Raw genomic sequence first — 11,521 nt, 5'->3', positions numbered from 1 at the left:
AAAAAAAAAAAAAAAAAAAAAAAACCAATTTTTATTACCGCAGGCTAATTAATTTTGACGCTAAATTATTAATTTTATAAATCTAAACTATATATTTAAATAATAGTTGTAATTTTTATTAATTGTTTGAATAACATTTAGTTTAAAATTATTGTAAGTCCATTATCCATTCAATTTCTCAATAATATATTATTTCTATGTCTACCAAGATTCCGTTTTTATTTTACCTATAAAAAATTGATGACCAAGTTTTGGTCAATAAGAATTTTCATTAAATTTTCAGATGACACGGGGCCACGTGTGTATGTGTCACAACATACATGTCAGTTGATAATGTCATTTAAAGTCTTAAATTCTTTTTGTGTCAAAGTCTCGTATTAGTTAATTCAAGAGAAAATATTAAGGATCTTAATTTTCCATTGAAATAGAGTTCTTACCATATGCATGATATAACTTTTTTATGCAAAAACATCCATTTAAAATAATTTCATAAAATAATGTTACGTTTGCATAAGAGTCTTAAGATAAACAAAAAGATTAAAATAATACTCTAGACTGACCTTAGCTCTACTAAATAAAATACAACTACCCTAACACAGATTACATGATCTTTAATGTGATGTCGTCGTCAACCGTATATGAGTGTCTTACCTTTACCTGAAATACAATACTATGATAAAATTTGAGTATTTTAAGAAATATTTAGTAAATTTGGGTCTGATAATGCAAATATATGCAACATTAGGCCGTTGTTTCCATGAGATTTACGGCGCTTGCCAGAAATCTCATATGCAACATTAGGCCGTTTTTTTTTCTCATTTTATTTAAAAAATATAAATATATATGCAACAACACTATCTCTGGTGATATAAAATTAAAATAAAAATTAAAATAAAAAAGAATAAAAAAAACGACAAAACATTCTATTATTGAAGGCGTAGACTTTGACTTTGAGTTGACGCGCATAGGAATTTGCCTCACATGTGTTTGGAAATTAGGGATGTGTTTCCTTATGCAAAGTCAAGGTCTTCATAATGCTCTTCAACTTTCAACAAAAAATAAAAAATAAAAAAATAAATAAATAAATATATATATATATATATATATATATATTATTAATTAAAGGAAATTATACAATAAAATATTATATTTTACATTTATTATATTTTTAAAAAAAATTTATATATGTAAAAATCCCATCCCATAATTCATTTAAAATAAAATAAATGTAGATTTCACGGGATTAAAAAATTAAATTAGGAGTGGAGGCTGTATTTAAAAAGAATTAAAATATAAAAAGAACACGTGTATAATTTAAAATTATTTTTTGGGGTTTTTATTTTTTATTTTTTTAATTTAATTTAAATAAAAGGAATAATTTCATATTAATATTAAAATTGAATGGTGTAATTCCACGATCTAGGATGCGCGTTCTTGTAATTTGAAGATTTGATAGAGACTAACACAGCTATAAATACACCTGCCTCGGAATCTCATAGCTAATTCAATAAGTATTTTCATTGTTTGCAGTAATACGAGGGGCAGAGTTGTAGACTCAACCATCCGTCGTGTAAGTTACGATCGCTGAAGAACATTGTAATCGCACTTCGGTTTCTAAGAGACTCTTTGACGGAATCCTGAAGCTATTGTTTCTACTTTTGAGGTTTGATTGCTGTTGTGTACTTGCGTCAAGTAGCGATTGAGAGTGAGGGCTTTTTCTTTTCTTTTTCTGTTGAATTTTAGTGTTTTTGTTAATGGAGTCAGGAATGAGAGGGGAAGAGGAAGCGATTGTGATGACGATTGCGATTCTCTTACTGTGTGTTTGAAGTTTGATTAGCGATTGACGAGAGACACACAGAGAGATTTTTCGACGGACTCAGGAAATTGCGATTCTCTTTCTGTGTGTTTGAAGTTTGATTAGTGTTGCGATTGCGATTGCGATTGACGAGAGACACACAGAGATAGATTTTCGGACGGACTCACGAAATTGCGATTCTCTATCTGTGTGTTCGAAGTTTGATTGTTGTTGCGATTGCGATTGACGAGAGACACACAGAGATAGATTTTCGGACGGACTCACGAAATTGAGATTCTCTTTCTGTGTGTTCGAAGTTTGATTGTTGTTGCGATTGCGATTGACGAGAGGACACACACAGATAGATTTTTGGACGGACTTAGGAAATTGCGATTCTCTTTCTATTTGTTTGAAGTTTGATTCCGGTTACGATTGCGAGAGACGAGTGAGAGAGGAAGGGAGATTTTGGTGATGTTAATTATTACGAGATTGTGATTCTCCATCTGTTTGTTTGAAGGTTTTTGCGCGATTGGGGAGAAGAGGATATGGGCGGTTGCCATTCTGATGTGAGAGGAGGGCAGCAGGCGGTGGGAGGAGGGCAGCGGAGTGCTGGTAACGCCGTGACGAACAGCAATGACGCTGCTCACAACGACGCCGTTGATTTCTTCTTCCGATCCCATGGTCTTCAGGGTTTGTTCACTCAAGTTGAGGTACGTCCTGCGCTGCCGCACGCCAAATACTTTATGTTGTTTTTATTTTTATTTTTTTTAAGTTCCAAATATTTTCAGATTTTAAGCCTTATTTCGTCTCTAAACTATATATATATATATATAATTTATCAATTTTTAAAATACTTTCTTTTTGTCCTTAAATGTTATTATATAAAAATATAAGTTAAATTATTCATTTTAAAATTTGTGAATTTTTAATGTCCCTTTAATTTTAACTTTCAAAGTTATAAATTTAATTATTACATTATTTATTTATTTTAAATACAAAATTATTGATGAACCTTGACACGAAATTTATATTTAATATATTAATTAATTTGAAATTTTTGAGTCATTAATGAAAGTGCATGTATTTTGTTGTCAATCCCAAAACAGTTTTTTTTTTTTTTTAAGATAACATAACAGAAAAAATAAACAGTTACAAATAGTTAATGATTAGTTTTAAAAATTTTTGAATATTGATTAAATATAAAATTATTTATTAGACGTTTTTTTTTAATGTTTAAAGACGGATTAAATTCATAATTGAAATCTATTTACGTTTTGACATTTCAAAGGTATTTTAAAATGTAATTTTCTTGCATGTTTTTATTTATTTGCTAATTAAGAAAATATTTATGGTTAAAATTAAAATAAAATTATTTATTAGTGCAAAGTAATATTTAAGAATTTAAGAGTAAAAATATAAGTATAAAAAATTAGAGACGAATGGCTGAAGAAAACGTAAGGAATGGGGAAAACCATAATTAAGTCTCCTTCAAAGTTAATGGGGAAACCATAATTTAATTGAAAAATTTATAATTTTTCAAAGAAATACCAAACCGAGAATAATTTCCCACCAATAACCTAATCTTCGAGGAAATATCGTAACCTATATTCTGCCTTAAAAATAAGAGGGAATATTATTATTAAATTTATGTCTGCCTATATTTGCCATTATTAATTTTATGGTCTGGTTTTATATTATTTTATTTCATTTATATTTATTTAATGATTTTAAATATTCATCATATAAGAGGGTCAGTGGAAGTAAAAAACAACTTTTTTTTAATTAATTTAATTTATTTTTATAAAAAAAAGTTAATTCATAAAATTCAATATCAATATTATGGCATAATAAATCTGTGAATTATATGGGATTATAATCTGTGAATGGCCCAACAACATTAAAGAGCAATTATGTTTTATGTTAATGTGGGTCCTTCGTGGAAGTCGTGCTTAAAAATAAATAATATAAATATAGTTTTCGTAATGCTTTAATATATTGTAAGTTACCATTTAACCCTTACCACCAAAACATTGTTAATTTTTTTTTTCATAATAAAGCATGTGAATTTAATTCTTTTTAGAAACTATTTAATCAGAAACACGACAAAATGTAGAAATTCATAAGAAATATTGTTTATATCTTTATTTTTAAAAGGTAACAATAAAAAGTTAAATTGTTATTATTTTATTACTATATTTGAAGAAGAATAAATAAATTTTGTTAATAGATTTTATCTCATTGATCTAAATGGGAAATATTAAAATAATAATAATAATAATAATGAAACATAAAATTATTTTATTACCTGACCCTGTTTTCTTATTCCCTTGGTAGTTTTCTCTTAGTTATTGAATTTTAAAATTTTGCAGCTCTCTCTGTCAGCATCAAAATTACTTGATCGTGATATTACCTCAAAGGTACAAGTCCTCCTCACCTAAGACGATGTTCTTTTAAATTATTTCACTGTTTACAATGGTTTACAAAGGTTGTTATTATTGATTTTCAGAGCGATCCAATGGTGGTTGTGTTCATAAAAAAGAATGGAGCACTACAAGAGATAGGTAGAACTGAAGTTATTTTGAATAACCTAAACCCACAGTGGATAGAGAAAGTGTCAGTTGCATTCCATTTCGAGACTGTGCAGCCATTGGTGTAAGCTTTTACCCATATTCTCTCATATTGCTTTTCTACTTATTCATATCATTTTGTGGGGGGATTCAAAATGTTTACCACAGTGCCCTTAAAACATTTAGAACACTAATATTTATTTCTAAACATAACTTTCAAACATTACCCTTAAATTTTCCTTTGCGTTTCTTTTTCCAGATTTCGTGTATATGATATTGATACCAAATACTACAATGTCCCTGTGAAGGTATAAATCGTTTCAGTTCATTATCTTTGTCAATTTCTATATCATTGCTTGTTCATAATTTCTAGCGTAACCCTCTCTTTACATTGCCTAGCAGACAATTAGATTGAGTGACCAAGATTTTCTAGGAGAAGCTAGTTGTGTTCTTTCAGAGGTAAAAACTCGGGGGCTGTTTGTGTTTTGTTTTTAAACACCCTTTTACATACATTGTGTTTACATGTTTCTTTTGTGGCTCTTTGATGTTTGGCATATGGCAGATACTAACCAAACAGAATCGAAGTTTAACTCTATGTCTGAAAGATGGGCATGGAGGTTCAACAAACTTGGGCTCTCTCACTGTTCGAGCAGAGGAAACAGTTGCTTCAAGAAGTGTCATTGAATTAGTACTCCGCTGTTCTCATCTTGACAATAAAGACGTGTTTTCTAAAAGCGTATGTTTTTTAAATCTTGTTTTTCTCATTTCATTGTGTTGTTTAAATTCTTAAGTTCATTATATTGATGCTAAAGTCGAACAAATTTTGAACCTAAGATCTTCTCAAACCGACGAAACACTCTATATTAAACACATCATTCACTATTTCAAAATTAATATCACATTCTCTGTTGTTGTCTCCATTGAAGGCCCTTGATTTTTGTGCTCTTTGTTTAACTGTTCATTTCAGGACCCTTTCTTGAGAATATCTAGAGTTGTTGAATCTGGAGGTTCGATTCCAATCTGTAAAACTGAAGTGGTTAAAGACAATCTTAATCCTGTTTGGAGACCTTTACACTTGAGTATGCAGAAGTTTGGAAACAAGGCAAGCATATGAACCTCTGAGTCTCAATCTCTTTATTAGTAATAATACTTCATAAGCTTCTTAATGCTTTTTTTTAATACAGGACGACCCATTGGTCATTGAGTGTTTTGATTTCAATAGCAATGGCAGTCATGAATTAATTGGGTAAGTATTCTGTATTCATCAATGTCTAGGCCCTTTTCTTTACTTTTCCAGATTTCAGGTTCATTACCATGTTAATTGAAACCTTAAACTTCCCATTTTTGTGCCCGGATGCGATTGTTTTTGTAGGTAGTGGCCCTTCTAGTTGTGTTGATGCTTATTAATTGAGCTTGGACATTTTGAGGCTCATTAGCAGTACTTTTGTTCTTTCTTGACTTTTTGATTAGGTTGAGTATTTTCGTGGTAGGGTTCGAACACATCTTTATGAGTAGATTTTGAGTAGTTTATCGGTTAGATTTTGTATGATTCATTGGATGGTCCATAAATTATGTGAGATCCCACGTTGGTTGGGGAGGAAAACGAAGCATTATTTATAAGGGTGTGGAAATCTCGCCCTAGCAGACGCGTTTTAAAAACTTGGAAGGGAAGCTTGAAAGGAAAAACCCAAAAAGGACCATATCTGCTAGCGGTGGGCTTAGGCGGTTAGAAATAGTATCACAGCCAGATACCGGGCGATGTGCCAGAAATGACGCTAGACCCCGAAGGGGGTGGATTGTGAGATCCCACATCGGTTGGAAAGGAGAACGAAACATTTTTTATAAGAGTGTGGGAACCTCTTTCTAGCATACATGTTTTAAAAACCTTGAGTGGAAACCCAAAAAGGACAATATTTGATATTTGCTAATAGTGAGCTTGGGCTGTTACATATTATGTTTTAGTTTTAAGAAGGTTCCTTATTCTAAGGTTAAGACTCAATAACTCGTAAAGTACTCGAATAAGTTTGAATTTGTCTCTGATAATTATGTTACGATTTATTAACTAACGCTTCTTTATGTGTGGGATTCCATCTGTTCAGTAAGCTCCAGAAATCAATGGCAGATCTTGAAAAGCTTTACAGTGAAAAAAGTGGTGCAAATTTTGTTATTCCATCTTCTTCTCGTGGTGGCTATGAGAAGGTCTGATCTCTAACAACTCCATAAATTATTAATATCTATTCTTTTTAATTCATCTTCATATTGATATAGTGTAATTGTGTCTGTTAGGCTCTAAAAGGTCAGCTGTTTGTAGATCACTTTGTTCAGAAAACACAATTCAGCTTTCTTGATTACATTTCCAGTGGATTTCAGCTAAATTTTATGGTCGCTGTTGATTTTACAGGTAATTTCTAGAAGAAAAAAACAGAACATTCTCCTTTTTTGTTTTGTTTTTTCTGGTTCTTGTTTGGTTCATGGTTTGAATACTTTTTGCAGCTTCAAACGGAAATCCTTACACTCCAGATTCATTGCATTACGTTGACCATACTGGGCGGTTGAATAGTTACCAGCAGGTTAGCCAGTAGCCTCCTATCCTTTATCATCACAAAAAATGCTTAGTTTCTCAATAGCACTTTCCAGTAATTGGTCTCATTTTTGTGCCAGTGTTGATGTTTAAACAGTTCTTGAATATCTTGAAATTCTTCTTTTATATACGTATATTAAAACTATTGAACTTATGGCAGGCCATAATGGAAGTAGGGGAAGTAATTCAGTTTTACGACGCTGATCGTCGCTTTCCAGCTTGGGGCTTCGGGGCAAGAACGTTAGATGGCAACGTTTCACATTGTTTCAACTTAAGTGAAATTCCAACTCAACCTGAGGTTCTTACCGTTCTCTATTTATCTTCCTACCATATTGTGTTTATTTAGCTTATAAACTTTCAAAATGGTAGCAAACTCATCGTTATTTCAGTAATGATATTAACACGACATCGATTAATGATATTAACACGACATCTGGGAGCAGGTGGAAGGAGTGGAAGGCATAATGGGAGCATATGCAAATGCTCTTCACAATGTTAGATTGGCTGGACCTACTTTATTCGGCCAAGTAATCAATAAGGCTGCAGATATTGCTGCCCACTCTCTATTTGCCAGTACAAACAAGTATTTTGTCCTGCTGATTATAACAGTAAGCTCACAATAAACATCAATTCCCTTTGTTTAGCAAGAATTTCAAGATTGGAATGGGTAAAGTTTCAAAATAATTTTGTGTTCATCTACTTTCTTAGGATGGAGTCTTAACTGACCTTCAAGAAACAACGGAAGCTTTGGTGAGGGCCTCTGATCTTCCACTCTCAATTCTTATAGTAGGAGTAGGAAGGGCAGATTTTAAACAAATGGAGGTACTGTATTCGTTTATACCAATCATCAAAGCTACTCGGTTATTTATTAAGGTATTACAACGTAAAAAAAATGCCATGTTATAGATTCTTGACGCGGATAACGGACAACGATTAGAGAGTTCTACTGGTCGTGTAGCTACACGAGATATCGTACAATTTGTTTCAATGCGAGAAATACATAGTAAGTTAATCATATGCATATTGGAATCGCTTTCTCATCAACCAAATGGATTATGTTCTAAAGTATGGTATGTTTTGGATGATGGCATTGATGCAGGTGGAGCGACATGTTTAGTAGAAGCACTCTTGGAGGAGTTGCCTGAACAGTTCTTGAGTTACATGCGCAATAGAGATATCAAACCCATCCCTTTGCATTAAGGCACCTCATTGCAAAACTAAATTCTAACCCCAAAAAGGAAAAAAAAGAAACAAAAATTCAACTCGACAAGATTCGTCCGACAAAGAACGCACGCACTTGTTCAATGTGTAACCAGCTCCACCCACGACATCAACTGTATCTATTGAACTCAAGAAATACATACGCTCTAATAAATCGTATTCCATTTCTAAGAGTTGCATCCTATCAACATTATTTTTACTAGACATCTATACTCAAAATGTCACGTCACAGCAAGGATAAAATAGAAAATTATTAAAACTACATGGGCAAAAGAAGAAACAATAACCAATTTTAGTTTAAAGTTATAAAAATGGTACCCTACCCGTAAAGTTATATACTATTTAAGTGTTTGACTTTTTTGCTTGCATGTTATATAATACTGTTAGATGAATACGATTCTCCACAATGGCATGATATTGTCCACTTTGAATATAAGCTCTCATGGCTTGAGCTTGGGCTTCCCAAAAAGTCTCGTACCGATGGAGATAACATTAATCTCCACAATGGTAGGACATATTGTCCACTTTGAACATAAGCTTTGTGCCCTTACCAAAAGGACTCGTACCAATCTGAGATAGTATTTTTTTTTTTTAATTATCAAACCATCATCATTCCCTAAATTAGCTTACCAAGAGACCTCGTATCAATGAAGAATATTTTTTTTTATTTATTATAAAATCGTGATCATTCCCTGAATTAGCTGATGAGATTTTCATCATCCAAGAAACACCTCTCTCTCTCTCTCAAAACTCTTTTTTCTAAAACCTCTCTTCTCATTTTCTAAAGGTTTATAATTAGGGCTGAATTTTAATTATCAACGTATCATCAATTAATCACTTAAATGGAACTCTGCGTACAAGAGGTTGTGAATTTGAAAATTAGATCCGACCCGGTACTGAAAACGTTCATTTTTGTATCATCACGTCGTCTCCGCGAGCTCTGAATCTTGGGAATGGCGGACGACGCGAACAGAGCTGTGAGTACTTTTACTCTTTATCTTCTTTTTTCCATTCCCTGCTGCCATTTTACATATGCATGAGCTTTTTTTTCCCCTTGAATCAGACTTTCTTGGAAATCCAAGGTCGCATGATTGAGATTACTGGGAAGCTGAAGCAGGTAATTCCCTTTGGATTCACTTGAAGTATTTTAATGTAATCTTTTGTATTTGTAGGAATGAAGGCTTTTAGTAATTCATGTCTGGATTGATCTTACAGGTGTTGTGCTGATGATTAAAAGCTTCTTATTTTTCTTCGTATTTATTTAGTAATGTGAATGAATGTGTCCTGGGTCAATTGGTGAATCTAATCAATGTTTGTTTCTTGTTTCTTGTACATTTATTTGATGTTTAATCGTTTTCTTTTTCCTTTTTTTCTTAGTACATTTATTTAGTAAAATCCATAGAAGAACGTTAATTCCTTAGTACTTTTAGATTTCCGAATATCTCTGAAAAATCCTTTTACAACGAAGATGAAGATGCTAGCTTCCTCAATAATCACTTCACCATAAAAAATGGAGGGAAACATCACCTTTAGAGGCTGGTTGGTGATCCACTTATCTTCTCAAAAAAGAATATCTTAGCCATCACCAACCTTGTAAACATACATTTTTCCAGAAAAAGCTACTGGTCTTCATAGTCTCCTTCCAAGGGCCGAAGGAGCCTTTGCAATCAACTTTGTTGCCCAAAGTTTTAATTTCACCACTAATCTCCAGAGAGCGTCTTTTCTCTTCAATTGTTTATGCACAGCTGACATTTTCCATTGTCAGTCTCTTATCAAAGATGGTCTGTTTTCTTTGTGATTTCTTATGAAAAAACTCAGGTAAGTCTCTTTTTGAAGCTCTCTGACTTGGGTTAGTTTCTGGAATGTCAAATACATAATATATGGCATAGAGACTAAGGCATATCCTGAACATCTCAAGATCAAAATGCCATACGTCGTATATCTTTTGTGCATTTCAATATTAGTTCTTTGTCATTCTTCACGTTTCACTTTATCTGAACAGAGAATTCTTGACTTTATTAGTTTAAAAGCTGGTATTTTATTTGCTTTGCAGGTGCAGACCCAAATACGAAACAAGGAGGGAGAAAAGAAGCGCGCCTTTTTAACCTTGGAGGAACTTAAACAGTTGTCTGATGACACTAATGCATACAAATCTATAGGTGCTTAACAACAAAGCTTTGTTTTTTAACCGGAAGGTTCACTCTTAACCTAAATTATGATTAGCTGCCAAAACGTGTAATGTTCTTTCTAGATTGACTTATACTTAGCATTGATTTACTTCCATCATTCTTTGTGGTGCAGGGAGAACGTGAGTTATGCTACAATAAGTAAACAACTTAAAGTTAGATATTTTTATTTCTCAAATGATACAGATGAAATTCTCTTACTTTGTGTGGTGTGGTCTCATTCTCACCAGGTTTGTTTTAGAGCCAAAGTCGGTTCTAATGAATGAACAGGAGCAAAAGCTAAAGGATAGTGAAGCTGCAATTGGTTCACTGCATGTACGTATTAGTATTACTTTCCTCTGTAGAGACACGATACCTTCCTTTGAACTTCCCAATTTTGTATGACTGTCATTCACGTAGTCTTTTCTTGAAGATTCAATTATGTTTGCCTTCACCTTGCGTGTAACGACCCAAGCCCACCACTAACAGATATTGTCCTCTTTACGCGTCTATTAGAGAGAGGTTTTCACATCTATGTTTCATTCTCCTCCCCAACCGATGTGGGATCTCAGATTTCGCTTCTTAGTTCTATATTTTATTGCCTTTGCCAATTAGCATGTATGCTCTGACATTTCAATTTTTGCATTAACACACTAACCAACCCCCCCACCCTCCGGATCTTCCTTTTGCATTTTACACTATTTAGAGATATTCTTGTTTTATCGTTCTTTCTCCATTCATGAAAGATGATCGATCTTCATGCACATTTGTAGAGCTCAAAGGAGTATTTGGAGAAGCAGTTGGCAGAGGTGGAGAACAACTTGAGGGAGCTGCTGCAACAAGATCCAGGTATAGCTCGCCAGATTATGTCCATGTCTTTAGCATAAGACAAGCTCTCCCCCATTGGATTTGTGATTAGCTAAGCTTCTTGTATTGTATGCTCACATGCTTGGGTCAGAAGAATGACCGGTGTGATGTTGTGAGGTGTGATTCTACTTGGCTGGCTTCTATTATTTCTGATGTCAAAACTTTGTTTTTGAAATGCAATTCATACTCCCAAGTCCCCGGTTCTCATTTTAAAAAATACTCAATAGGCCATTGTTTTCAACTTTTTGCTAATAGGTTCACCGATTGTAAAAAAGTCGATCGGTGTTCCATAAATGCCTAACAATTCAAAAAAAAAAAAAAAAAA

General features: G+C 33.0%; 2 protein-coding genes across 3 annotated transcripts; both read left to right on the top strand.

Moving 5' to 3' along the window:
- Nucleotides 1-1,497: 1,497 nt before the first annotated feature.
- Nucleotides 1,498-8,190, top strand: LOC111436196 (protein BONZAI 3). Of its 2 annotated transcripts, none has more exons than XM_023073924.1 (17): nucleotides 1,498-1,663; nucleotides 2,313-2,505; nucleotides 4,165-4,212; nucleotides 4,302-4,447; nucleotides 4,622-4,670; nucleotides 4,765-4,821; nucleotides 4,925-5,098; nucleotides 5,330-5,464; nucleotides 5,547-5,608; nucleotides 6,462-6,561; nucleotides 6,649-6,763; nucleotides 6,856-6,932; nucleotides 7,104-7,241; nucleotides 7,387-7,551; nucleotides 7,652-7,765; nucleotides 7,850-7,946; nucleotides 8,043-8,190. In XM_023073924.1, the coding sequence occupies exons 2-17, from the start codon at nucleotides 2,341-2,343 to the stop codon at nucleotides 8,141-8,143; spliced, it is 1,743 nt and encodes a 580-aa protein (XP_022929692.1). In that variant the 5' UTR covers nucleotides 1,498-1,663; nucleotides 2,313-2,340; the 3' UTR covers nucleotides 8,144-8,190. The 2 variants fall into 2 exon arrangements, with proteins under 2 accessions (XP_022929692.1, XP_022929693.1); XM_023073925.1 differs by having other exon boundaries at nucleotides 1,498-1,705.
- Nucleotides 8,191-9,044: 854 nt separating this feature from the next.
- On the top strand, nucleotides 9,045-11,394 carry LOC111436124 (prefoldin subunit 1-like). Its single transcript, XM_023073813.1, has 6 exons — nucleotides 9,045-9,141; nucleotides 9,228-9,281; nucleotides 10,218-10,323; nucleotides 10,466-10,472; nucleotides 10,581-10,665; nucleotides 11,103-11,394. The coding sequence occupies exons 1-6, from the start codon at nucleotides 9,118-9,120 to the stop codon at nucleotides 11,214-11,216; spliced, it is 390 nt and encodes a 129-aa protein (XP_022929581.1). The 5' UTR covers nucleotides 9,045-9,117; the 3' UTR covers nucleotides 11,217-11,394.
- The last annotated feature ends 127 nt before the right edge of the window (nucleotides 11,395-11,521 follow it).

The sequence above is a fragment of the Cucurbita moschata genome, unplaced genomic scaffold (genome assembly GCF_002738365.1).
Source record: "Cucurbita moschata cultivar Rifu unplaced genomic scaffold, Cmos_1.0 Cmo_Scf00052, whole genome shotgun sequence".
NCBI lineage: Eukaryota > Viridiplantae > Streptophyta > Magnoliopsida > Cucurbitales > Cucurbitaceae > Cucurbita > Cucurbita moschata.
Note: the sequence above shows the minus strand (reverse complement) of the source record. Positions and strands in the feature narration are given on the sequence as shown.

What these genes read in the sequence shown, in the direction of transcription:
- LOC111436124 (XM_023073813.1), top strand. Translation starts at nt 9,118, where the DNA reads ATGGCGGACGACGCGAACAGAGCT. An exon ending in CGGACGACGCGAACAGAGCT is followed by an intron (nt 9,142 to 9,227) that starts GTGAGTACTTTT and finishes CCCTTGAATCAG; the next exon opens with ACTTTCTTGGAAATCCAAGG. An exon ending in CTGCAATTGGTTCACTGCAT is followed by an intron (nt 10,666 to 11,102) that starts GTACGTATTAGT and finishes GCACATTTGTAG; the next exon opens with AGCTCAAAGGAGTATTTGGA.
- LOC111436196 (XM_023073924.1), top strand. Translation starts at nt 2,341, where the DNA reads ATGGGCGGTTGCCATTCTGATGTGAGAGGAGGGCAGCAGGCGGTGGGA. An exon ending in GAGACTGTGCAGCCATTGGT is followed by an intron (nt 4,448 to 4,621) that starts GTAAGCTTTTAC and finishes TTCTTTTTCCAG; the next exon opens with ATTTCGTGTATATGATATTG. An exon ending in AAATTCCAACTCAACCTGAG is followed by an intron (nt 7,242 to 7,386) that starts GTTCTTACCGTT and finishes ATCTGGGAGCAG; the next exon opens with GTGGAAGGAGTGGAAGGCAT.